Below are 27,095 nucleotides of genomic sequence, written 5' to 3'. Positions count from 1 at the left end.
AACACCTACATCAAATTCAGATTCTTTATTCTGAACTATAACTATGTGCATCTATGTGTGTGTCTCTGTAGGAGTGTGTCTGTGTGTGTATTTGTCAGTATTTGTGCCCATATGTGTGTGTGGGACAAGGCTGGGCATTTGTCCCTTGCTGGCAAACATTGTCTGCCCCTGTGCAGCTCTGCCATCTCCTGAAGGTCACACTGAGAGACGGGGCAGGGGAGATTATACTAATATCCGGCACTGCACCGCACTGCCCTGTCCCACAGCGAGGGGGTCTGGGGCTGACCCTCACACAACAGCTGCCGCAGTCTCTATCAACCAATCCACTGCATTGTTTTTAAATAAATGGATTTAAAGCTCATATCAGTGAGTCAAGTTACAAGAAGTTAATCTTGAAAGGCATGGAAAAAGTACAGCAGTTACCAAGGGTCAAATACACAAAGCAGTTTCAAAGTTGTAAATGCACACAAAGTTCAAATGTCAGGTTGATAAATATATGTATATATGTATATATATATATATATATATATATATATATATATATATATATATATATATATATACGTATATACACCGATTAGCCATAACATTATGACCACCTGCCTAATATTGTGTAGGTCCCCCTTTTTCCGCCAAACCAGCCCTGACCCATCGAGGCCTGGACTCCACTAGACCTCTGAAGGTGTGCTGTGGTATCTGGCACCAAGACATTAGCAGCAGATCCTTTAAGTCCTGTAAGTTGCGAGGTGGGGCCTCCATGGATCGGACTTGTTTGTCCAGCACATCCCACAGATGCTCGATTGGATTGAGATCTGGGGAATTTGGAGGCCAAGTCAACACCTTGAACTCGTGATTCATCAAACCAGGCCACCTTCTTCCATTGCTCCATGGTCCAGTTCTGATGCTCACGTGCCCATTGTAGGTGCTTTCGGCAGTGGACAGGGGTCAGCATGGGCACCCTGACTGGTCTGCGGCTACGCAGCCCCATACGCAACAAACTGCGATGCACTGTGTGTTCTGACACCTTTCTATCAGAACTTTTTCAGCAATTTGAGCTACAGTATCTCGTCTGTTGAATAAGACCACCCGGGCCAGCCTTCGCTCCCCACGTGCATCAATGAGCCTTGGCTGCCCATGACCCTGTCGCCGGTTCACCGCTTTTCCTTCCTTGGACCACGTTTGACAGGTACTCACCACTGCAGACTGGGAACACCCCACAAGAGCTGCAGTTTTGGAGATGCTCTGACCCAGTCTAGCCATCACAATTTGGTCCTTGTCAAAGTCGCTCAGATCCTTACGCTTGCCCATTTTTCCTGCTTCTAACACATCAACTTTGAGCACAAAATGTTCACTTGCTGCCTAATATATCCCACCCACTGACAGGTGCCATGATAACGAGATTATCAGTGTTATTCACTTCACCTGTCAGTGGTCAGAATGTTATGGCTGATCGGTGTGTATATATATATATATATATATATATATATATATATATATGAGAAGTATGTTTCAAAACTAGGGAAATTAGCCTTAATCAGATAATAGGAGATTACATATCCCACACAGTTGAGGTGATCAGAGAGAAATCACCTCTCGTCTGTTCAGAACTGATATGAGACAGACAAAACAAACACTGATCTGGGAGTTACAGAGTTACACCCCTATGTGTGAGTCCCCTAGAAAACTGTATGACCCCCTTCCAATGTTTTGGAGCTCACCTCTCATCATGACCAAAATGTTTCTGATTAAACGGATTGTAGGTGCCCATGTGTGTATGTGCTCTCCAGTGAGTGACACACAACAATTTGGACAACCGTCGAACACTTTTTGTATTGTTGTTGTTTTTACTATACTATGCTTACTGTAGCACTGCCATATTTTTGATGATGCCTTAGGACTTGGAAATATGTTTGAATGTGTGCCTGTATGAAAATAGTACAGCAAGGAATGTTACATATTCGAGTTCATGTTGGAAAATGCAAACAATGTAAACAACCAAAGGGATTTAACCAAGAATGCTCAAAAACAAGTTTTTGAGCTTTTGTACAGAAGCCTGGGCTTTCCCCATCTCCCCCATTACACACTTAAGCGGGCACACGCATGCGTTAACGCAAAGGACAAAGGTCCAAATCGCAAATGTATTGTCCTGCTGAATAAACCGGCACGGTTAGCCTTTCTGAAGATAATATTTCAGAAAACTTTATAAATGCTTTATCCCTTTTATCCCCATTCCCATGGAACTCTGCGAAAAGGGAAACTCTGTAATAACACTGTTATGTCAAAGCAGCTTATCTCTGTGTGTTGAATATTGAGTACTTTTGTTTTCCAGAGGTGCATCTTGAAGAGTTGTCAAGTCAAGACTGAAACGATTCTGCCTGCTTTCTGTGTTTAGCTCAAGCACGTTGGCAGCGATGTTGATTATTTGTGACAAGCTTTCACTGCTCTGCGTTGAATTCCTTCCCTCTGTAAAAAAACTTTGATTAAAGCAGCCAAGGAGACCTGGTGTGGGCTATAAAAAGCCTTCTAAATAACAGGGCTGATTATCTTAATGAGCTTAAGGTCTTATGTTGGTGTGCAGTGTTTTGTTGTTCTGTTTTTTTTCTTTCTTTCTTTACCGTGACATCTGTTCACACAGGAGTGAGGAAGAAAATCCTGCCTAATCTTTTCAGCAGCTAGATGTCTGTGAGTAAGGACAGTGTGGTGCCCAGGAGCTCACAGCTAGAGAGCCTGATATTCTCAGAGGGGATGTGAAATCTGCGGTCAAATTTGTCAAATCGGCGTCAGTGCGAATGAAGGGGAGACTTTGCAACTGGACTGGGCTTATTCTTTTTCTGTTTCTCTCTCCTTTTGTGGATCAGAGAAAGCAGTCGGACATAAGGAGTGGTTTTGCTACATATGAAAATGACAGGTTCAACAGGTGGATAAGTCACTCTGCTGGTCCCTGCCTCCTCATCTTGCTCTCATTCTGCATTTGGCTCCTTTGTTCGGACTGCAGTTGGAGCGCACCTCATTTGCTCCAGTTTTGTTCAATTTCTCTCCGCTGCCAGAGGACTGAGGAGTGCAGACATGGGCTGCTCCCCATCCAAGGGCAGCGGGATCCACAGCCTGGCAGGCAACAGATTAGGCTCCTTCAGGAGGGGCCAGACGCTACGACCAGGGCCCATTGAGAGCACAGGGGAGTCCATGTCGGATGACAGCCCTGGAGAGACCGATGGAGAGAGCTCGGGGAGAGGAGGGAGAGGAGAAGGAAAAGGAAGAGGTGAGAATGCTGTCTACCAGTCTTCCCCCTCCCTGGAAGAGACCCCTGTGGCCCCCCAGCAGAGGAGACCCTCACTGCCTGAGCCCACGTCCTCAGAGGCAATACACCCAGAGAGGGCCAGCACCCAAGAAGCCCAGGTCAGTGTGGGCCCAGAGGTGCAGGGGGAGCTCAGGGAGGACAAGCAGGGAAGGAAGGGAGTGAAGAAGCCTAAGAAGGGGAAAGGAGGAAGGCAGGGCAGGAGGAAAGACAAGGAGAAGAGAACCCCCACACTTGAAGAGAAGGTGGACTTCCCTGAGCCGCTGGTCAAAGCACACCAGGCCGCCTATGCCTACCTGAACCCCAGCATCTCCCGGTATGAAGCCCTACTGGGGCTGCTGGACCAGGCAGCGCAGACGCAGCTCGCCCTGCAGCCCATGGCCACTTTCCTGGCACTGCGCTTCGAGGAGGTGAACCGCGCATTGACTGAGATCACAGAGGACGGGGAGAGACTGCTGAAGGAGAACGGAGAGCACCTGGCCTGGCCTGCCCCTGCAGTGAAGGCCGGTGCACCCATCAAGACTGCCCCCACTGATCCACCCCCGGACCTGCTGCAGCAGCTGCTCCAGTACACCGTGCAGAGGATGCAGCTGGTGGGAGGCTCTGTGGGCCGGCTGGGGGACAAGGCATTGGAAGAGGCGGCAGAATATTTTGGCTCCCTGGCGGAGCTGCTGGAGGAGAAGCTGAAGACCAAGCAGGCCCTGGAGGGGCGGCTGGCTCGGGTCCTCACCCGCATGGAGGCAGCTGCCCTGAAGAAGCCGCTGCCCGAGGACTCTGCCCTGCACTCTGAGGACAGCGGCATCGGCGCCGAGAGCGAGTCGCTGGCCGGGTCTGAGAGGCACCAGCAGAGGCGCCAGAGCTGCGAGTCCAAGTCCGATGAGTCCCCTGGCCTTTGCCCCCCCCCCAGGGATGCCAAAAATAAGAACAGCTATGCCAGCAGGGATGGCTCAGTGACTCTCCACGAGGCATCGAAGCCCCGTCTGTCAGACATTTCCAGAGAGGGCAAGATGTGTAGCAGCCTGTCGCTCAGCTCCTTGCACTCTACCTGCACCCTCACAGCTGGAGATCAGAGAGACACCGAGTCCCTGTTGGGCTCTGCTTCTCTGGACGAGGGAGACGACAACGAAGAGGAGGATGAGGAAGAGGAAGAAGAGGAGGAGGAGGAGGAGGAAGAGGGAGAAAATGGGGAGGAAGATAGGGGCAGACGGCGTCGCTTCAACTCCTCACCAGCCGTCCCCAACCTGCCTGTAACACTGGTTCCTCGACCCGCGCCCAAGGGCCTGGAGAGCCCAGCCAACGCGGAGCTGACTCTGAAGATGAAGGATGCCATCAGTGGGCGGATCCGCTATGTGTCCACATCCCAGCGCTCTGGCAACGGCAACAGCATCCGGCGTGGAGAGAGCAGTGGGAATGGCGCTCCCACCTGGACAGAGGAAGAAGACACCAAGCAGCCCAAGCGCCCGCAGACAGCCGCTGGGGTCAGGGGGGCAGGGAAGCGGAGAGGTGTGGCGATGAAACAGCGGCGCTCCAGATCTGCTGAGTCCCTTCGCAGCCAGGCAGAGGACCCCACCCTGCTGGAGCTGCAGAGGACACAGAGGGACCTGGGCTGCCGGCTGGAGAGGATGGGCCAAGGCCAGGGGGAGATCGACAGAACCAAGGGGGCCAAACCCAAACTGAACGGGGAACAGCCATCCCAGACCAGCAACCTCGCCTCCGCTGCCAGCAGCCGCCTGCGCTCCTCCCTAGACAAGAACTTTAGCATCCTACCCAGCCAGGAGCGGCCAGGGCTGCACAGGAACAGCGTGGGGGAGCAGGGGGTGGAGACCAGGGAGGAAGAGGAGGAGCACAGGAGGAAGGAGAGAAGGGGGTCGGAGAAGGGTCCACTTAGAGCCAAACCCCCTGACAACTGCTCCCTCCCTCCACAGGCCCCACAGCCCCCCACCACCCAGAGAGGCAGGAGCTCTGTAAAGAGGCTGATCGACACCTTCAGTCAGGGCGCAGCAGAGAGGCAGAGTCCCACCAAGACCCTGGCACCTCTCAAAGGGGTGCGGAAGTGCGGGGTGTCCATTCTTCCAGGTCAGAGCAATAGCAACAGCAACAACAGCAGTAGGGTTGACTCCAGGCTGTCTGAGGGTGACAGACATGAGGAGGTGGATTTGGACAGCTTGCCACCTCCCCCACCCGAGGTCCTGCAGGACAACTCCTTTGAATGTTCAGAGATGCCCCCCAGTGGTCACATTGAGGAGGGCAGCCTGAGCAGGGGGCGCTCCCTGCTGCCCCAGAGGACCACGGCCACCCAGCGGCTCCGGGCCTCACTGAACTCTGTGACGGTGCTGCCCAGCCGGAGCAGCCTGCGACGCAGCTCTCTCAGCCTGTCCCCAGCACGCTCTGGCAGGCAGGGGGCCACACAGGCAGGAGGAGGCGGTGGGGCAGCGTCCCGGAGCAGCTCCCAGGAATCGCAGCCCGATGCCGACCCAGAGAACGAGGAGGCAGCCAGCCTGTACCGGCATGCCCGCAAAATCATCCACCTGCGGCACTCTGTAGAGTCCCCGAGCTCCCCGGAAAAACCCAACACGGTCACGGGGGGCAGGAAAGCCTCACCGAATCAAGGAGGGGCGGCTGCCACGAGAGGAGTAGGCACTGGCACTGAGGCAGCCTCTACTTCCACCTCCACCTCTACCTCTCCATCTGCCTCCACCCATCCCAAGATGTCCTCACAGGGTGGCCAAGCCCCTCCCCGAGGCAGGATGCTGCCCTCCACGCCCTCCACCACCTCCACCACCTCCAACTCCTCCACCCCCTCCAACCTCTCCGCCCTGCACCGCCGGCTGCCCAGCCCACCCACTTTCCGACACCAGCCCACACCCCCCACACCCACTTGCCCCCCTGCCCCCCGGAAGCTCCCCAGTCCCCCTCCAGGCCCGAGGAAGCTGCCCAGCCCCCCCCAGCTTCGCCGTTTGGTCAGTCCGTCCAACACGCAGTGGAAACCCATGACGCCCACTTCCTCCCATCATTCCTCTTTCGCCAAGACCCCCTCGCCCCCAGCCTCACCCCACACATACCACAGACGGACTCTAGGGGGCAGCAGTGAGGAGGGATCAACACCACCTTCTTCCTCCTCCTCTTCCTCTCGCATTCTCAGCAACGCCCGCTCTGTGTTCTGCCCCGCATCCCGCTCAATGTTCGAGGCCCAGCCACCCCCAGCCCCACAGGCGTGGCCCCTCCCCGGTGGCTGTGTGCTCCCTCGGCCCTGGGGGGAGCGGCCGTCCCGAGGTCGGCTACCCCTGGCCTCCACACGCAGCCCCCAGCCCTTCGTCAAGCGCAGCTTCTCGGACCGCCGGCCCAGCCTGAACCTCAACCCCCAGCCGCCCCTCTCCTCCACCGACTCCCTCGGCTCCGTTGGCTCTGGCAGCGAACCCGCCATCTACAGCCAGGGGTGAGTCCCACACTGTCTCACTCTCCACTACTTAATCTTCTGCCTGCCTGTCTGCCTGTCGATGTGTGAGTCAATGTCTGTCTGTCCAATCTGCCATCTGTGCGTGTGCGTGTGTGTGTGTTTGCATTATACATGTCTCTCCATGTGCCTGACTGTGTGTTCCTCAGTGTATCACCCCCTGTATCACACCCTTCCTCAGGGCTGGGCTGGTCAGTCAATCTCTGATCACGGTGTGGATGGAGCTCCAACATCAGTCAATTATCGATTCACTTGCTGTCTCACCCTAGGGCAGGGTTTGGCAACTGGCAGCCCGCGGGCCAAATTTGGCCCGCCAGCATTTTTATTTGGCCCTCCAAAGCCCCCCCGCTCTTACTGAAGAAAACCCCCTCCCCCTGCACGTACAGGGGAAAACACCTTCATCCCCCACCAGATATTGATATAAAATACTTTTTTGCCAAGAAAAACAGTAACCCTGAGAGATATGAGCTATAAACTAATGAAAGAGTAGTAATATTGATTACATCAACAGGGATTCCAAGCTCTGTGAACCAGGAAGTCACAGTGGAGTGCCACTGTGCCACCTCAATTACCAGAGAGCAGGGGGAAAGGGTTGAGCTGGTCTAAATGGGAACATATACAGTTAAATAAATATTTGGACAAGAACCCAATTTTCATTATTTTGGCTCTGTACGCCACCACAATGGATTTGAAAGGAAATAATCAATACATTCTAGAAGTGTAGACTTTCATCTTTAATTTGAGGGTAGTTACATCCAAATGGGGTAAACAGTGTTGGAATTTCACTGATTTTTATATGTGGTCCCCCCAATTTTAGGGGCTCAGAAGTATTTGGACAAACTAACATAATCACGAATTAAATTGTGAGTTTCAATACTTGGTTGCAAATCCTTTGCAGTCAAAGACTGCCTGAAGTCTGGAGCCCATAGACATCACCAGATGCTGGGTTTCTTCCCTGGTGCTGCTCTGCCAGGCCTGTACTGCAGCTGTCTTTAGTTCCTGCTTGTTCTTGGGGCGTTTTGCCTTCAGTTTTGCCTTAGAAATCAAAACAAACCAATCAGAGAGATAGCAATAACATTAGGTGTGCTAATGTGCTAATGAACTGCTCATGATCCCAAGCATACCACCTCATCTGTGAAGCATGTTATGGCATGGGCATGTATGGCTGCCAAGGGAACTGGTTCCCTTGTATTTATTGATGATGTGACTGCTGACAAAAGCAGCAGGATGAATTCTGAAGTTTTAGGGCTTTATTATCTGTTCAGATTCAGCCAAATGCTGAAAAACTAATTGGACAGCGCTTTACAGTGCAGATGGACAATGACCCGAAGCACACTGTGAAAGCAACCCAAGACTTTTTGAAGGTGAAGAAGTGGAATGTTCTGCAATGGCCAAGTCAATCACCTGACCTGAATCCAACTGAGCTTGCATTTCACTTGCTGAAGGCAAAACTGAAGGCAAAACACCCCAAGAACAAGCAGGAACTAAAGACAGTTGCAGTGCAAGCCTGGCAGAGCATCACCAGGGAAGAAACACAGCATCTGGTGATGTCTGTGGGTTCCAGACTTCAAGCAGTCATTTACTGCAAAGGATTTGCAACCAAGTATTGAAACTCACAATTTAATTCACGATTATGTTAGTTTGTCCAATTACTTCCGAGCCCCTAAAATTGGGGGAACCGCATATAAAAATGGGTGTAATTCCTAAACCGTTCACCCAATTTGGATGTAACTACCCTCAAATTAAAGATGAAAGTCTACAACACTTAAAGCACTTAAAGCACATCTTGACTGCTTCCTTTCAAATCTATTATGGTGGTGTACAGAGCCAAAATGATGTAAATTGTGTCCTTGTCCAAATATTTATGGACCTAACTGTATATAATTTGGTCTAATGCAGCTGACTTACTTTATCTTCCCTGTTCATAACTAATTAAAATACAATGATGTGTTTTCAGTCTGATTCTTGGTCTTAGGATTTCACTAATTGCTTGTGAATGAACAGATTTTGTGTAATTTATTTTAATTGAAAAACAGTATATCATTGGATTGTATGGTCTTATGGACCCTCTGTTCTTAGACCAGGCCTGCTTGCTCTTTGTTTCAGATTTGTCTGCTTTTTCTGTGTTTTTCCCCAAAACATTCAAAGCAGGGGATTTACAGTCTGTTTGATAATGGGATTCGCAATGACAACATGACAAAGTGGTGAACACTCCCTCACCTATGGCCATGTGCTCCGGTGCTGTTTGAGCACTTCAGTCAGGTCACGTCTGTTTTGTTGTGTAGAGAGCCCAGTAGGAACTGAAGCTGACTCAAGCATCCTTTGTGAGTAGATGTCGTTACTGAGTGACAAATCAATAGATCTCCAACATCTCCACGTATCAAAACAGTTCAATAACGTAATGCAATTTAATTTACATAAGTGAAAATGTAATCAACAATAACTGTATATAGACAATGTATTTTATATTCAATGCTTCATATGCTTTGAAATTACAGAAATTGACCTCATACACTGACTAACTGACTGATATACTGTGACTGACTTATTGACTGAAACACAGACTATTTGACTTGTACACTGGCTGGCTGGCTGACTGACTAAAACACTGATTATTGGATTGATAAACTGACTAACTGACACATCATACTGACTGACAGGAAGCTGTGAGCTCAGGTGCCCTTCCCAGAAGGAACAGGACAAATTAAATAAACAATTAATTTAAGATAATTAATTATCTTTCCCTCATGAAAGACTGAAACCATTACATCACTGTAACAGTAAGGAATACACACAGAGCCCTGTTAAAAACACAGATATTTGATCTAGGTTAGTCAAGGCCTGAATTATAATATTTGCCATTTTGTTTTATTTGGTTTCTGACTGGCAAGATGACTGGGAAAGTAAAATAGATTCCAGTGTGAGAGATACATGTTTTCTTGTGTCACAATCACATCCCAGTGGCATCTCTCATCTTTAGACCACATAACCCAATTCCACCAAACCCTGCTCCCCCTGTGGCCACTACCCTCCCCATCCTCAGATCATAGACACCCTCTCCATTCTTAGATTTTCTCCTTTTCTAATACTGTTTAAAACCCTGCCATTGAATAAGCCTTCCACAGAGAGTGGAAATCCCACAGCAAATTCACACATTCAGACATTCAAATAAGTGTGAACACCCCTAAGAGGTGTGAGCAGCGAGGGGTGCTGGAGCTCAGCCACAGGGAGGGAGAGTGGGGGAAGTAGGTCAAGGGCAGAGAGGGAGGAGGAGATTAGCCCCAGTGAGAGAGCTAGATAATACAAGGGCTGCAGGGTGCTGAGACACTGCACACCACCATATTAGAGAAAAACATACAAACAGCATGTAACTCCAGTCCTTACCAAGACTGGTGAACGTGCCCCTGCAGACTCACTTGATTTCCAAAGCTGGGAATTTACTATTGAGAAGGGGAAGTACACGTTGGTGTGATTGTAATTGAACATGTTACTTTCATCATCAGATACTTGACAGACAAAGGCATTCCTGTGGCATCTCTTATCGGGTTTAATTACATGACAGTGTCGCTCATGAACTCGGGGGTAAAAACTGGGTCACTAGCAGTAGAGCTAGAGCCTTCACACTGCGTCTCTATACCGAGATACAATGCAGGTCACAATCTGTGAAGGGGTGGGCAGGGCAGGTGACACTCCAGTGAATTCTGTAAACTGAAAGTATATTCTGGTATGTATTCTAAGACTTTACATAAAACAGGTGCATTGTTTGTTTTAGGTGAGTATTAAGTACTCTGTGTTTAAACAACCTATCCTATTGTTTTTCTGCTGTAAACAGAAGTTGATTGGCTGGCCCAAGTGCACTCAAGCTTAAAGATCTGTAGATCTGCCATAAGTAGCATAGCTTTTCCGAGAAGTACAGCTTTGTTATTTCCCCCGTGTTCAAGTAACATGCATACCAGTACTTTTAATTCCATACCTACAAATTGTGCTATTATTTATTTGGTTTATGTCTTTAAGGCTACATAGTGGGGTTCCTGTTAATACAGCTGGGCATGCTCTTCTTCACTGCCTTGTTTAAGGATATAGGAGTGTCTCAGTCAGGATCTCAACCCTTAACTGTTAAACACCACTGCCTCTGTCCAGTCACATAAAACAACTTATGTTAATTTTCCCCTTAAGTGTAAGAAAGACTGCTGAACAAAGTATCCTAACACCCTGAAGTATGAATATTGCATGGTGGGAGGTCGGGGAGAGCTGCTGAATGTGCCGGGGGTTCATGCAGTGGCCACCTGTCCCATAATCCCAGTGCAGGCTGTGACACAGGACAACCTTAACCCCTGACGACCCACCCCAACCCCCCCAAGTCACTGGGAGCAGCTTGCTTAGGAAGGACACAGTCATTGCTTAAGCTGTCCTGGTAAAGGTATTTGGTTCCCAGGCTGAGATCTGTGCTGACAGGACAGTTAACAATGAAGCAGCCGGGCAGGTTCAGTGAAGTGGGTCTGAGGGATGAGATTTTAATAAATTAATCTGATCATCTTTGGAAAACTCCACCATCAACATGTGAACATTTTAAAATATATTTAAGAGCTCTCTAGCAATGATTAAACCAAGCTTTCAATTAAATTGAAAGCATTTCAGCCCCTCTTATCCATGTAAATTCCTCTCAGTTTAAGATCAGGCGTCAAACCTTGGTGTGGAGTTGGCCAGGGAAGAGGAGTGGTCCTAACATTGAGAGGAGCTCTGAGGGTTGCCAATCAATCAATCAATCAATCAATCAATCAATTAATCAACTGAACAAGTGTCTGTACTTGTTTAACTGATCAATAACCAAAATGTGTCCTCGGTTTTTAGACGCTGGTGATTGAGGAGGTGGCCTAACTGGATCGAGAGGTTTCCAGGAACACTGAATTGAGTCCAAAACATGATAGATTGTCCTATTTCAATGACAAATTCCCTTTTTTTCTCATCACACTTGATTGCTCGCTCGCTGATGTCAAAATCCCAGCACTGCTCATTTATCACCTAGTGATAGAGAGAGAAAGAGCCTTGCCTGCCCACCTGCCTGTCTGTGTGTCTGCCTGGTCTGTCTGTCTGTTTGTTTTTCCTAATCTCTAGCAGATGAGCCCTGGGAAAATGGCAGCCCCACTGTTAGACTGCCCTACTTCTGGTAATCCAGCCTATTACTGCCACTAATCCACCTCTTACTTTTCCCTGCAGCCTGGAGGAGGGCCCACTGAGGGAGGGGGAACCATGGGACCAATCAGAGCTCAGGACTGCCAATCGCTCTGCCTCCCACCCGGAGCTTTGCATCGTGGGTCAGGGCTTTCAGATCGACTGAGGAAAGGGGGAGAGGAATAGGGGAAGAGCAGCAGAGAAAGGAGGAGAGGAGGGGAGGAGCAACTGAAGAGAAGGGGTATGGCGTGAGGGAGGAAGAAAAAGGAGAGATTAGCCCTGCTCTGGGAATAAGATGTTTTCCTCACTTGCAAGAGAGGCTGTGCTAATTCCCTGCAAGCCGCTTTGACTGTGGCTCCACTTCCCGCTGTGAGAGGAACTCTGACTCAGGCCTGTCCTCACACTCCTACTAACACAGAGGAAACACTGAACCACAACAACACAACCATTAGATGTTGATGACTTCTGTTTTCTACTTCTGTCTTTTGGTTCTATTAGGCTTTTTGTACATCATTTCAGAGACATGGTTCACAACACAAAACCAATACAGTGTCCAACCTGACTGTAATTGTTTGTTTCTTTGTTTATTTTGTAAGCTTAAACTCAATCTCACAAATGTCTGTATCTAAACACAACCCTGCTTTGTGAACTGCTATTGCTCTGCCAATGAATAGTGTTTTTTATTTGGACTTTTTTACATAACAAACCTAGCACAAAAACATCCCTTATGATATGATATCTATGTTTATCAGGGATAGGCAATTCCAGTTCTCAGGGACCACAGTGTCCTGTACTTTTTTTCCATCCCACTCCTCTCACTCCCAGGCGTTAATCAGTTCCTAATTAAAAAGTGCATCTTAAACCTGCAGGGATCTGGCCTCTAGTGGACTGGAGCTGCCCATCCAAGATGTAAATTAAAAAATCAGCAGCTAATGTGTGTTGAGGCAGCGTTTATCTCCATGAAATCCAGGGGTTGACCTCCGGCCCACAGCTGTTAAAGAGACCACAGGGCCAGGCCCTTTTCCTCACAAACTGGAGCTCTTAATTGGTTAATTGGTTAATTATCCACTCAACTGCTCAAAGCAATTCTAAACCTCTTTCCTTTTCTGAGGTAACAGGTATCAATACTGCGACATCAGTTTCTGTATAGGATTGTTTAAACAGTGGGCTAACAATAATCAAGTCGACTCCACTCTCGCACACCCCTATACCGGTCTAGACCTCAGCCTCCTCAGCTCCAGTGGCTCATTGGCACAGGCTGGAGACCTGGAGATCCCCCGGTGCAGTTAGTTCTTTACATCACCCTCTAGAATCACCGTTTTTAAAGTCACACTGCCCTGTTTTTCTGTGTCTTCCACATACTGTTATTGTTTGTTTTGTTCTTTGTTTTGTGTGGATTTCAGTTATTGTTTTTTACCTGCGTTCCCAATAAACGTGTTTTAAAAGTGTCTCTGTATTTCTCCTTTGCTGTGTCAAAAACACCTCCACCCCCTCCTCTCTCACCCTTTCTTTTTGATTTAGAAAGAGCATCTCTCTCGTCTAACTCTCCAACACACACACATAGACACAGTCTTCAAAAGCATTATTTGACATTGTTTTCAAATAATTTTAAAAACCATCTGCATTTTTATTTCAGACCAACATAACAAATCAGAAGCTGTATATATTATATTATCTACAACAAAGGACGTTTTAAAAATAACAGTTCAATACTACTGCTCTTGCAAACACTGGCTATGAAATTCAATCCAGAAGTGATTTAAAAACCACAGACTTTTATCTGAGTCAATAAAAGAATAAATTATGTCATTCAGAGAGCCACTATCAAAAATATTCTGCTTCTGAGCGCAATACAAAAATATACTTAATTGTTCCAGTCAGCAACAAATACTTACAATTGTATATTGCACATAACTGGGGATGTGAATAGATAGGTATAGGTACATTATAAATTAAGAGCTTTCTGAAGTTCAGGGGTAAAATACTAAATAAAATTAAATCTCCCCCTGACCTCAGAACTGTGTCCACCTACTGGGTCTACTGAACACAATGTGTGATCAGTTGAGGTCTCAGCCCACTGTCACATTTTCCCTTTCTCTCCCGTTTCTCCCTCAGTACACTGCTCTCCCTCCGTCCCCTTTTCTCCACTCTTCCTCCTCTCCTGCTCCCCTACCCCAGCTCCATCTTTCTTCTCTGCCAGTGTGTCTACAACAGAGGGAAGACAGAGATCCCCACCCCCCTGCTGGACCCTCAGTAGGTCCCACAGTGTGCGTTGCTGGACAGGGGGTCTGGTCTTTGAGCTGGCCCTCAGGCTGTCAGGCAGGACATCCCAGAGACTCTGTGCCAATCTGACCACTTTTCCCCCTCCCCACCTTGCGCCACCCTCCACCAGTTGACCAATCAGGTGCCACAGAGCTGGGAGAACATGTCTCTCCACCACAGAGGGTCTGACTGGAGCCACTGACTCCACCAGCACTGAGAGAGAGAGAGAGAGAGAGAGAAATGGAGCAAGGGAGGGAGAAATGATGAAAGGGTGAAAGATAGCATGGGGATGTGGGACAGATGGGAGAGAGTCAAGGTGAGATGGTAGGAGAGAGAGACAGAGGGGAAGATGGGATGAGTAGACAGAGAGAGACAGAATAACGGGGGAGAGAGAAAGGTGGGAGGTTGTGGGAGTGAGAGCAGAGAGTTACTGTCACACATACAGATCACTAGGTTACTGTCATACACAGATTAAAACAAATAACAAGGACTGAGACAGAGAGATAAAGATTTATATATAGACAGATAAGGGCAATGTGTAGGGTTTACTGGAATCATTCAAGGAACAAGATCAATCTCTCTCACACACAAACACGCACAAATACCATGTTACACTAGTACACACACACATACCTGCCAGTCTCTCAGTCACCTCTTGCACAGCTTGACCACTACTCTGCTGCACCCTGCTGGCCAGAGGCTGCAGTAGCAAGGACTGGTCTGTAACAGAAACAGGGGGAAGGGGAATTCAATGTTTACACTAAGAGCCAAGGGAAAGGTGAATGTTATGTAAATGTCTGCCATTATTTAATGTACTTTGAAATGTTTTAATGTTTTAAATACTTTGGCGACACATTTCGATTTGATTTTTAGAGGGAGAGAGAGGGGGTTAGAGGGAGAGGTGAGAGAGAGAGAAACTGACCGCAGTGTATAATCAGAGAGAGAGAGAGGGAGCGGGAGAGGGACAGACAGGCTGACCGCAGTGTGTGATTAGACAGTCCAGCAGGGCGGCGGCAGAGGGGGCAGTGCCAGGGTGTTTGGAGTTGAAGTTGTCGATGGCGGCAGTGGCCAGGGGAGACAGGACGGGTGTGATGCTGTTGCCCAGCAATGGGACGAGCTGGCTGGCTGTGTCCAGGGCCTTGAGACAGACCTTCCTGTTGGCATCCTGGACACGGGGGCCGAACCAGTCCCACACCTGATCAATCAATCAATCAATTTATCAATCAGTTAGTCAGTTAGTCAGCCAGTTGGTCAGTCAGTTATCAATAAATCAGTCACTCCATACAGCAGTTTTCTAGAGCAATGCTCTGTCCTTGGTCCTGGAGAGCCCCAGTCCAGACCCCTAAGGTTCTATAAGACCAGGAAATTGATGATTTAAAGGATGACCTTTAAAACCGTCATCTCTGCTATGGCTGCCCAGTGGAAACCCCTGCTATAGAGATATATATTGTTGATTGTAAGTGCTCAAAACACAAAATACCATTGACCTCTCACCTCACTCTACTTCTCCTTCTCCTCTTCTCCCTCTCTGTCTCTCACAATCTCTTTTACCCTCTCCCTGTCCCCCTCACCTTTTGGATGTTGTTGCTGATGAGGAGGGGGTGCTGTGTGCAGAGCTCAAGCAGAAGGTCCACCCCCCTGGCCCTCTCTGGATGCCCCCCTCCTGTCAGCAGACAACGCAGCTCCTCCAGCCTCTCCCCCCTGCGCAGGGAGCACACCGCGGCCTCACGCAGACCCCCCCTGCCTCCGTCCTTGCACTCAGCCCTGGAACCCCCCACTGGCATCTCACTCAGGGCATCACTGAGACAGAGACACACACAGGGTCAGGAATGGCCTGCATGTCACAGAGAGACCAGATCACTCCATAGTACACAACTCAGCTCAGTTTAACTACAGTCCCCAGTTCTGAAGGTGCTGAGGATCCAGAGAGACCTATAAACCCTGTTGGACTGGATCAATCAACTGATTGGTTCATTGGCAAATTAGTTGCTCTCACCCGACGCTCAGTCGCGTGAGCCCTGGAACACTGGCTGAGAAACTGGCCCTGGATGACCTCCGACCCCTCGCTGAGGGCGGCTCCGAGACACTCCCCCTCATAACCTGGAGACAGACAGAGTGAAGGACAAGGGGACAGAGAGGCAGTGAGTCAAATATGGGGACAGAGCAGGACACAAAAGGAGATGGAGAGTCAATCATGGGTGGAAAGGGAGATGATCATGGACAGACAAGGAACTGAGAGACAGGGAGACAAATAGGGGTGCAGAAAGGAAGACAGAGACATAACACCCCCCCAGGTTGAGAACCATTTACCCTTGACCTCATCTGACCCTCAACCCCGACTGACCTGGTTCCGGAAAGATGAGGACAGGAAGTGCAGGTCGCAGGTGGGCAGGCAGCGCTGGGCCTGGCGGTCAAACTCAGGGTGGGACATCAACACTGTCAACATGCTCCGCCCATAGAACCTGAGGCATACAAACAGCATTGACACAGTGATACAACACACTGACACATTGACACACCAACAGACGGACTGACAGACTGACACTGCCAACTTGCGTGTAAAATCAACCTGACTGATAATAAAGTACCGCAGACTGATAAACCAGCTCACTGACTGACTGAACGATTGATGGATCAATTTGACAAAGTATTGAATCCCTGATTAATGGACTGAACTAACTGATAATTGACTGATCAACAAATTGTCTGACTTGACCTATCGATTTGATAAAGATTTATCCATCGATTGGCTGAAATACGGGTCTACAGCCGAGCACCCCACCTGGTGTCCTGCTGAGAGTCCTGTGCCAGGCGCACCAGGGTGATGAGGAGCTCCCCCTTTCCGCCCCATACCCCACTCATCACCCGCTCCGCCCCCTCGCTCTCCACCAGCCACAGCATCAGCTCCGCAGCAACACAGCGTGACGCGGGGTTACGATGACTGAAAAAGAGAGAGAGAGAGGGAGGGAAGGAGGGTAGGAGAGAGGAGAGGGGAAGAGAAAAATGTTATGTATTTCAGTGTTTGTGTATCAGCGTGTGTCTCACCGGTCCAGTGTCTCAGTGTGTGTGTCTCACCTGGCTCCAGTGACAATGAGTGTCCCCAGGACGCGGGCCGGGTTGGCGCTGCCCACAGCTGCCCTCAGTGTCTTCTGTGCCTCCTCCCTCAGGAACTCGCTGGCATCTCCCGCTCTGAGCAGCAGCACCCGGCACACCTCCTCCAGCTGCCCCTCCACTGCCCCCCCCAGTGCCCCACACACCCGGCCCAGTGCCCTCATCGCCGCCCGGGACACTCCTGACCGCAGACTCAACACCTGGGGGAGAGGGGCAGAGGGGGAGAGGACAGAGAGAAGAGGGGAGGGAGAGAGAGAAGGGGAGGGGAGAGGGAGGGAGTGCAGGTAAGGGGGAAGAGGGAAGATTGGGAGGGGTGAAGCAGAGAGGGAGGAAGCAGGTGGGGGTGGGGGAGAGAAAGGGAGAGGGGATAGGAGATGAGGGGAGAGAGAGAGGAAGGGGAGAAATATGATGGGGTAGAGCGAGAGGACAGCGAGGATGCAAAGGTTAAGAGAGAGACAGAGCGAGGGAGAGATTGATATTCCAGTATTTTCTAAATGCCTCTCTCATCGTTCCCACTATTACCTCTTATATGTCCCTATCAATACCACTGCCCCCTGGATCAGTTCCAGTATTGTCTCCAGTACTGCCTATTGCTCCCTGTATCTGCCTCTGGTGTGACCCACCTCTCTTTTGAGCAGTTCAATGAGTTGGGGAAGTTGGGGCAGCAGGGTGCCAGGGTGCCAGGCAGCCAGGGCACACACTGTGGTCAGGCACTGAAGCTTCACCTCCCTAGAGGAAGTGGGGAGAGGGAAGGAGAGAGTGAGGGCAGGGGGGAAGGAAGGCAGAGAGGGGAGCAAAAGGAAAGAAAGAGAGTCAGGAGGAGAAAGATATAGTGAGAAATGACCAGTCCTGTAGCTGCATGTCTCGTGAAGATGTCTTGGAGAGAGAGAGAGACAGAGGGGTGCAGTACTGACCAGTCCTGGAGCTGAAATCCTCTGACAGTCTCCCTCAGCTGCTGCTCTGGGTTCGAAAGGGGGCGGGGCTCCTCACTATCAGAGTCTCTGCCCTCTTCCTGGGACTCAGGAAGCAGCCTGGAGCCTGGCAGGACTGACACACACATTCACTGTTAACCAACACGTACTGACAAGAGATACACAAGCAGGTACAGCAAAACATACAGACTGACAGACAAAGAGAGGTACACAGAGATATACACAGACAGACAGAGAAAGAGAAAGACAGTCAGACAGTCAGTCACCAGAGGAGTGTCTCCTGTGGGGGGGCGGCAGTGTGGGTCGGCTGGGGCGACGCTGCAGGACAGCAGCCAGACTAGCCCTGCGAGGTGGGGGCTGTGCCAGTGCTGGGGGAGATATAGAAACACACACACACGCACAGTGAGAATCACATTGTCACACACACAAACACAGTTCAACGCACACTACTAGGAACACACATACAAACTGACACTAACACACACGTTAATACACACTCACTGTCAGTAAAACAATATAAATAACACACACATCAGTACATGCACTGTAAGTAACACACTGCCAGAAATCCACACAACTTGTCACAAGAGGGGCCACAAAGGGGTCAGGGGCCAGGTCACCCTCTGTGTCCGCCCCCCTGTCTGTTTCACTCTCTCCCTCTCTGTCTCCCCGCTGCCTCTCCAGCGCCATCCTCCACCTGTTGCGCACTTTCTCCTGCGCTGACTTGGACAGGGTCGCTGGGACCTGAGGTGGGAGGACAAGGAGGAAATTAATGATATTCATATTTCCTTATTAATTATGGACCTGCTCTGGACTGGATTGGGAGGTCCCCTGGTTCAGTCATTCTCAGTCTGGTCTTGGAGGTGACTTGTGTCTGCAGGTTTTTGTTCCAGCTTAGCCTTAAATTACTTAATTACTTGGAAACCTAATTTAAGTACATTGCTGTCAATTATTTGTATTATTAGAATTATTATTAGTAGTAGTAGTAGCAGCAGTAGTAGAAGTAGTAGTATTAGACTGAGAACAGGAGTAAGGCCAACAGAGTTGCAGAGGTATGTAACAAGATGCTGTGAATTTATTTTCTGTGCAAATTGATGATGATTGGGGAGCAGAGATTGTTGTGTGTGAGTGTGAGAGATAGAGATAGAGATAGAGAGAGAGAGAGAGAGAGAGAGAGAGAGAGAGCCTCTCCCACACTCTCACCTCTGCCATAGGGGGTGCCAGGGAAACGGGGGGATCCAGGGATGCAACAGAGACATCAGGCGTTGCACCCCCTGCTGGTCTCAATGCCACACTGCATGCTGCTGCAGAGGGGAGGGTGTTGCTCTCTGACTCCAATGACTCGCCTGCCTGTGTGGATGTAGAACACTGGACAACACAACACAGACAATGCAACAGTGTGTGTGCAGTGTTCAGCGTGCAGTGATGCGATATGGAGTGTGTGCGTGCTTCATGTTCTGTGTTTTATGGACAGTGGTACAATATGCCGAGTTTAATGTTTAAGGTGTAGTGTCTGTAATAATTAGCAGTTTGTAGTGCTTATTGTTCAAGTGCTGATGTTTCCAGCTGCACCCTGACCTCAGACTGTGTGGATGGTCCCTGTTGCCTGGCGGGGTCAGCTGATCCTGTGGGGGTCACCTGCAGGGAGTCAGTGCCAGGTTGGGTCAGTGACCGTGAGACGTCCTGCCCTGCGTTCTCTCTCTCTGGCTGTCCTGGGAGATCAGGACTACTGCTCCTGGAGAGACCTGCAGAGAGAGAGAGAGAGAGAGAGAGAGAGAGAGAGAGAGAGAACAATGTAACCCCCTCAAGATAAGTTGGCAGAATCACAAGAACAAAGTCATTGTCGCATAAAAACAGGCAGATCTACGTGGGTATAATAATCAATCTCCGGGAAGTGATCCAGAATAAGTCTGTGTACCTGTTAACGGCCTGGGGGGCACTTGGAGAGGGAGATCGTCACTCTCTGGAGACAGCCTGAAACAAAATGACAGATTTACCACCTGAACACAGGCGCACTGACACGGAAACGCACAACGATCTTCACTAGCTCCTCCCCCTGTCTCAGCCGGTCTCACCTCAGGTTTACATCCTCCGCCTCCTCTGTGTTAGGCTGAGCTGACTGGCTGTGAGGTTGGGATGGGCTCTGGGTGTGAGCGCTGTCCAATCGGATGATGGGAGGCAGCAACGTTCCACTGAGTGACATGCGCTTCCTTTGGGCACTGGAGCGCACGGACTGCAGGGCGGCCAGAACCTGCACATGAACACACAGGCCCAGAAACAGACAGACAGAAGACAGAGGAAAGACACAGTGTCATTCACACAGACAGACAGACAGACAGACAGACACAGAATGATAGGCAGATTTACACAGACAGACACTCAGACACAAACAAACACAAACACAGAGACAGAGACAGACAGAATCCCCCCCATACACACACACCTCCTCTGGACACTCCTCCTCTGTGTCCTGAGCCCCCTGGTTGCCACTGCCACCCCCACCCCCCTCTCTGCTGGATCCTGGTGTGATGGGTGGTAGGGGTCTTGAGCATGACAAGGGTCTCTGAGGGGCAGGGCATACATCAGGTACCGCTTCACCCAGCATCCTGCCAGCGCTCATTGCACCTGGGGGCACAGAGACACTGCGTCACTGCTGATTCTGGCTGACATCACTAAATGACAGTTTGATTCCACACTACAGACTCTCATCTCATCATGGGGACTTGATTCAAGTCTTCAAAATCATGAAGGGCATCGACCACATCAAACCAGAGGAGCTTTTCCAGATCAGCAGGGATACACGGACCCGGGGACACAAATGGAAATTGGGCTTCAAGGCATTCAAAATAAAAAACAAGAGACACTTCTTCACACAGAGAGTCGTCACGATCTGGAACAAACTCCCCAGCGATGTGGTAGAAGAGACAATTTGGGAACATTTCAAAATAGACTGGATAGGATCCTTGGATCACTTATTAATGGACACCAAACAAGCCTGATGGGTCAAATGGCCTCCTCTCGATTGTAAACTTTCTTATCATGAGGGTTAAGCAGTCAATTATATGGTTACTCTTCCAATCTTTCTTCCTTTCACTCTTTGTTCCTTTCACCACTCCCCCACAGAACTCCTCTATTTTTCTGCTATAATGTTGGATACAGTGGATCAGTAGTGTGACACCCTGATCACATGGGGGCAGTCTGGCCCTGCAGTCATACCTCCAGCCCTGCTCTCGACCCCTCCTCCAGCTCTCACTGTGTCCCTGCCTCCTGACACAGGTGTGGTGTGATTGGCTAGCGAATGGGGCCTTGGCTCTGACAGGCGGCTGCGGGTTCGAGTGTTGATGGGAATGGGCAGCAGGGAGTGCCTCCTGCGCTGTGGCATCCGAGCCTCCGGGGGGCGCTGTCTCTCCGGACTGGCTTCTCTACCCGGACCCTGGGGCAGCTGGGGCGGGAGCAGTTCTGTTCAGACACACAGCGTCAGACACTACTTATGAATAGGCAAGACAAAAATCTTCAGAATAAAGTCAAAGTCGAATTCGCGCAGAATTCAATTAATTCAGATAATGAATGTACTCGTGTATCAGACAATCTCGGTTTGAGGCTTAAAATGCAAGAACCTTGTGGCACAAAACTAGAACGTTTACAAAATGAAGCATAGCGAAGATGATGCAAAAAAAAAAGTGGCCACCAAAACACTGCAAGCGATCATGCTCAACAATTTCGATGTGGTTTCTATGAAGATGGGGGACGACATTTTTGGACCTTCTGTCACCACTCTATTGACCACTGTCAGGGTTCTTTCCCTCAGAGACTCAGAGACACATCAGTAGAAAAGCACAACACCAAGCAGGAAAGAATACATATATTATTAGTATTATTATTACTACTATCATTGTTGTTGTTCTATTTTGAGTTTTGCGCTTTGAACATGGATTACCAATCTACTGCCAAATCAATAGCAGCATTAAGTATTAAAACGAACTATATCATCATTATCAGCAGCAACAGCCTACATTGATCCACTGCTGGATGAAGGCTCCCCAGCATGAATCCACTTGCTTCAATCTATAGCTTCCCTTTTCCATGTCACACCGGCAAAGTTTATTATTTTATCTTCCCATCGTCTATGTGCTGTTCTTCTAGGTATTTTTTCTTCTCTTGGGATCCACTCGATAGTTTCCTTTTTCCATCATTGATCTGTTTTTCTTGCAGTGTAATAATAATTATTATATTGTGTACCACCTTGGTATATTAAATACAATGTAAAGAATTGTAACCATTTAGTTCTGAAGTATATTTTTGTTTTAAAAGACTTACTAACTTGTATATTATTTTGTGGGTCAATCAAGAATTGAGACACCAGTATTGTGCTCTCAGCAACAGAAAGAAAGGCATTCATTCTGGACAAAGCACCCAGGTTTTGAGAATTTTTATGAGGCCTTTTTTCTTTGTCCCACTGTCTGTCAGTCAGGTACTTTCAGTGACTGAGAGTGAATCAGTCAGTCAGTGGGTCAATCAGTGTCTCAGTGTGTCTGTCTGTCAGTCTGCCAGGTTGTCAGCGTCTCATACCATTGTGAGGTAAGCCGTTACTCGGGAGTCGCAGGGGGGAGTCCACACTCCGGCTGCGCTGTGATTGGTGGCCAGGTCTCACATGGGGCACACTCCCACAATACACTGCAACCGGCACCCGTACTGGTCCTGAGGACACACAGCAATTAACTGACCACACCACAGACAGATATACAGATGCACAAAAATACAGAGACAAGAATCGCAGCTGCAGTGTTGAATTTACTTACCTGCAGTGAATTCAGATTGTTCCATGGCTGCAGCCTCCCCTGCCCTTCGCCTCTTCCTCCCTCTCTGTCTCTCTCAGTGCTGTATCAGAGGTAGGGAGAGAAAAGCTGAATTGACAGAGCCACAGGAAGGACCAGACAGCAGAGTGCCAAGGGGAGAAGAGGAGAGGTGTCGTTTAACGCCCCTAAGAGCAGTGGTGCCGCCAGCGGTGGCCAGGGGGGACCACGGCCACCCTGATACAATCGCTGCCCCCCCCTCATGAGTTGCATATGCATATTTTGCTTCTGAGTATGCATAATATGCTTATATCTGATATTTTACATTAGATACTATCCATTTAAATCAATAATGTATATTTTTCATAATAGTTAATGTGAAAGAAAATAACAAATGCACAGCCAGCCAGCCGCTTTTGACTGTCCGACACTGCATCACACTTCAACCCTAGGCTATAGTAAAATGTATATTGTTGTCCATGATTATGCAGTTTTGTTTTGTTTTTCATTTTTGGACATATATAATATAATACTTCCATTTACAAAAAGACCCAGCAACAGCCGAACAAAGCTGTATTGAAAATAATTGGAGGCCTCTGTGTGGTGTTTTTAAACTTGAGTAGGCTTGCTCCCAGTAAATGTTTTGTTCCTTACAATCAATGCACTCCTTCAAATTAAAGCTGTATGTTTGTCTTTTTAAGGAAAAAGACAACTAGCCTATCTGAAGAACAATTAATCGCCTAACACATACAGATACATAACACATTAAAACAGGATTCTTGTGGAACTCAAAATGTTAACTGTACCAGTATTAGTCTATGCACTACAGATAATTAGTAACATTAACTGTAACATAAGAAACCAAAGTATATCAGTATGCGATTCCTTAACTCTCATATTTACATCGTTTTCAAATAGCCTATATACTACAACAGCATAATAGAATTCCTGAAATTCAGTTATGGCTTTTGATTTTGGTGTGCCACCCCAAGATTTTCATGACAAATTTCTGGGGTCGCCACAGCCTAAGTGTGGAACGACCGTCCCACTGAGCTCAGGACCGCACAGTCTCTGACCACCTTCTGGTGATTTCTCAAGACACATCTGTTCAGACTGTACCTGTAATACAGCAGCCTTGCTATTTTGTACTTATTAAACTCTGCTTGCTTATGCTCCTGCGTACTTCTGTATGGTTAGCACTTCTTTTGTGTTACTGCAGCCCTTCCAATGCCTCCCTCTCCCTTTAGCACACACTTCACAGTATTGTGTCTGCACTTGTTAGCTCATTGTACTAGGATGTGTGCTTACTGTATTTTGTACTCATTGGATTACTGCATTTTTGTAATGCTTGAAAGTGAAAACTGTTAAGTTGTCCTGGATAAGTGCATCTGCAAATATATAACTGATAAAATAAAGAAAGATAACACACAGGTAGAGAGTACGTGTAAGAGTGTGTGTGCTGGCAGTCCTGAGCAGCGTGTCAGTGTGTGTGTGTGAGTGTGAGAGAGAACGGGAGAGAGTGGGAGATGGCTATCAGTAGCTTGTCCAGACAGGACCATGTGGAGATACGAGTGTGTCGATGATAACACACAGCACCCCCACCCCCCCACCCAGGGCTGCAAACACAACCTGAAGTAGACATGTCACAATATCTAAACACGTCCAGAAAAACAGATTGTGGTACTAATGTCAATAAATTGAGAGTGCTTTCCTGATAAAACCAGCAGCGTACACTTTGTTTTACTGTAGTTGAATATACATAATCACTGCTGTTAAACTGAATGTTTCTTCAGTGACCTACACACCAAAGTGTCACACTGTGGCCCCGGTCAGGATCACACAGCCGGGGACAGGAAAGCTGGGCTCAGCTCAGGGCACAGGGTCCTCTGAGGGAGGGAGTGGTGGAGGGAGAGAGAGAGGAGGAGGTGGGTGTTGCAGGGGCCATATTACAGCAATGATTCCCTGCAGTATGGAGACTCACACATACCCCTTGTCGATAACTCCAGTCCAGTCAGAGTACACATACAGACTGGCAGCTTTAGCTACTCATGACTCCACACGCAAGCTCATAAAAAATAAAAAAATAAAAACGTCACAAGATAAATGGTAGATATACAGCCTGGCACCTCATGGAACCAGCATTGGCGGTTCGTCTGTGTTTGCTGCACAGCATTTTGAGCAGCCAGGTGTTTGGTCTGTGCCTGTGAGCTTAACTTCACAGTTTATAATGCCCAGTCTAATATTAACCACTTCCAGTATACGCTACACTATACACTACGCAGACCGACAGAGAAACAGAACATGCTGGGATACAGTACCTGTGTGAGACAGGAGCTCCCTGACCTGTCTGTCCCTACCTCTGCACAAACGTCCCACAGCGTCCAGGGCTCCAGAGATGCAGCGCAGAGCTGCTCAGAGACACACAGACTCACCGCCAGCTTCAGAGTCCCACATACATTCACCTGCCAGCTGGGTCAAGAGATTGGCAGACTCATAAGGTGACTCACAGAGAAAGTCACAGACTGACAGGCTAACATACTCTCACACAAACAGACTGACCCACAGCGTGTGCAGCCCGTCTCCTCTCTCTCTCTGCCCAGGGGAGTAGAGAGCCACGCTGTCACTGACTGAATACACACATACCTACACTCACAATCACACACTGGCCAGGGCGAGCCGGGGCAGGGCAGAGCCACCTCAAACACTGCAGCCTAGTAACCAGGAACAACGAACACAGTGGGACAGCCCTGCAGGGACACATGTGTGTGTGACTGTCAGTGTGTGCGAGTGTGTCAAAGTGGAAATGTGCATGTGTGTGTGTGTGTCAGAGTGTGTGCGTGTGTGCGAGTTGGTGTGTGTGAGTCAGAGGGTGTGCGTTTGTCTGTGTTTGAGTGTCAGACTGTGCGTGTGCATGTGTGTGTCAGTATTTGAGTTCCAGTCTGTGAGTGTGTGAGTAAATGTGTCAGAGTATATGTGTGTGTGTCTGCACTGCCCACACTGGACTACAGGGCTCGACCTCCTCTGAATGGAGGTTTATACTGGCTGTGCCCCCTGTCCTAACTATGTGACTAGAACAAATAAATGATTAATGTTATTAAATAGTTAATTTCTCCAAATTTCCGGCAATATCGCCTAATAATCAAAAACAAATGCAACATTCTACCATGTAGGATAGACTGACAGCCTCTTCTGTTACATCTGTAGTTCCCCATTCTTCCCACAAGGGGGCAGTGTAGGGTAACAAACTGGAGAGGATCGGTGCAGTTCAGTTACTGTATTGAAATGGCCTCATTTAACCTTCACTGTAATGTATTGTAACTGTGTCGACCTATTCTGGTGTTAAACACTGGAAAAAACTTTGGGGGAAAAAAGGTCTGAATTCAATTGCGCTGACGTGAAGACCAGTCAAGATTTTTTTTAATAATTTGTTTTCGATTGTGAAAAAGGAACGTGGAAAAGCAACACATTCCCTCTCTCTGTCTCTCTCTGTCTCTGTCTCTCTGTATGTGTGTGTGCATGTGTGTGCATGTGTGTGCGTGTGTGTGTGTGTTCTTTCCCTCAGGGTTTCTTGTAGCTTCATTAAAATGCAAATGACAATTAAACAATTGAATCTTCTCATGCAAATAAGCTTGTGCGCCTTGGTACAAACCCCGGATCATAAACTAACTTTATTCAAATGTTAATGCAAATTGGAATATGAACATGCAATCCTGCAATTGCATTTTGTTTTTTTAATGTATGCATTATTTGGGTCAAAATGAAAATGTAAATGCAATAATTCAACTTTTCTAAGCACTTTAAAAGACTTGCTCAGCTTTATGGTGAACAATATTCAAATGGTAATTCAAAGTTTAAAATTCAAACCCAATAAAAAACGATTACCTATTTGTTTTATGTATGTATGCAACATTTAAGGCATAATTTAAATGAAAATTAAATAATACAACTGTACATGAATTTTCATGCTATATCGTGCACATTCTATGACCGTTTGAAAATGTTAATGAAAAAGCCATTTGACATTTCATTTTGAAAGACTTCCCCCCTTCATGGTTAACATCATTCAAACGCTAAGT

The 27,095-nt window shown here is 48.3% G+C and overlaps 2 protein-coding genes across 2 annotated transcripts; one reads left to right on the top strand and one right to left on the bottom strand.

Annotated features, from left to right (window-relative positions):
* The first annotated feature begins 3,066 nt into the window (after positions 1–3,066).
* Positions 3,067–13,349, top strand: pcare2 (photoreceptor cilium actin regulator 2). The gene is made up of 2 exons (XM_066713848.1): positions 3,067–6,731; positions 11,967–13,349. The coding sequence occupies exons 1-2, from the start codon at positions 3,067–3,069 to the stop codon at positions 12,085–12,087; spliced, it is 3,786 nt and encodes a 1,261-aa protein (XP_066569945.1). The 3' UTR covers positions 12,088–13,349.
* Positions 13,350–14,001: 652 nt separating this feature from the next.
* LOC136759033 (TOG array regulator of axonemal microtubules protein 2-like) lies at positions 14,002–23,050 on the bottom strand. Its single transcript, XM_066713837.1, has 19 exons — positions 23,026–23,050; positions 22,796–22,924; positions 21,443–21,685; positions 20,670–20,851; positions 20,302–20,477; positions 20,145–20,200; positions 19,805–19,971; positions 18,847–18,970; positions 18,493–18,594; positions 18,209–18,341; positions 17,918–18,023; positions 17,259–17,494; positions 16,966–17,124; positions 16,528–16,645; positions 16,180–16,283; positions 15,755–15,983; positions 15,162–15,378; positions 14,817–14,903; positions 14,002–14,396 (listed from the first exon to the last, which is right to left on the bottom strand). Exons 1-19 carry the CDS (start codon positions 23,048–23,050, stop codon positions 14,002–14,004), a joined length of 2,988 nt encoding a protein of 995 aa, XP_066569934.1.
* Positions 23,051–27,095: the final 4,045 nt, after the last annotated feature.

The sequence above is a fragment of the Amia ocellicauda genome, chromosome 1 (genome assembly GCF_036373705.1).
Source record: "Amia ocellicauda isolate fAmiCal2 chromosome 1, fAmiCal2.hap1, whole genome shotgun sequence".
NCBI classification, from domain to species: Eukaryota; Metazoa; Chordata; class Actinopteri; order Amiiformes; family Amiidae; genus Amia; species Amia ocellicauda.
This window is presented reverse-complemented; position numbering and strand designations above follow the sequence as displayed.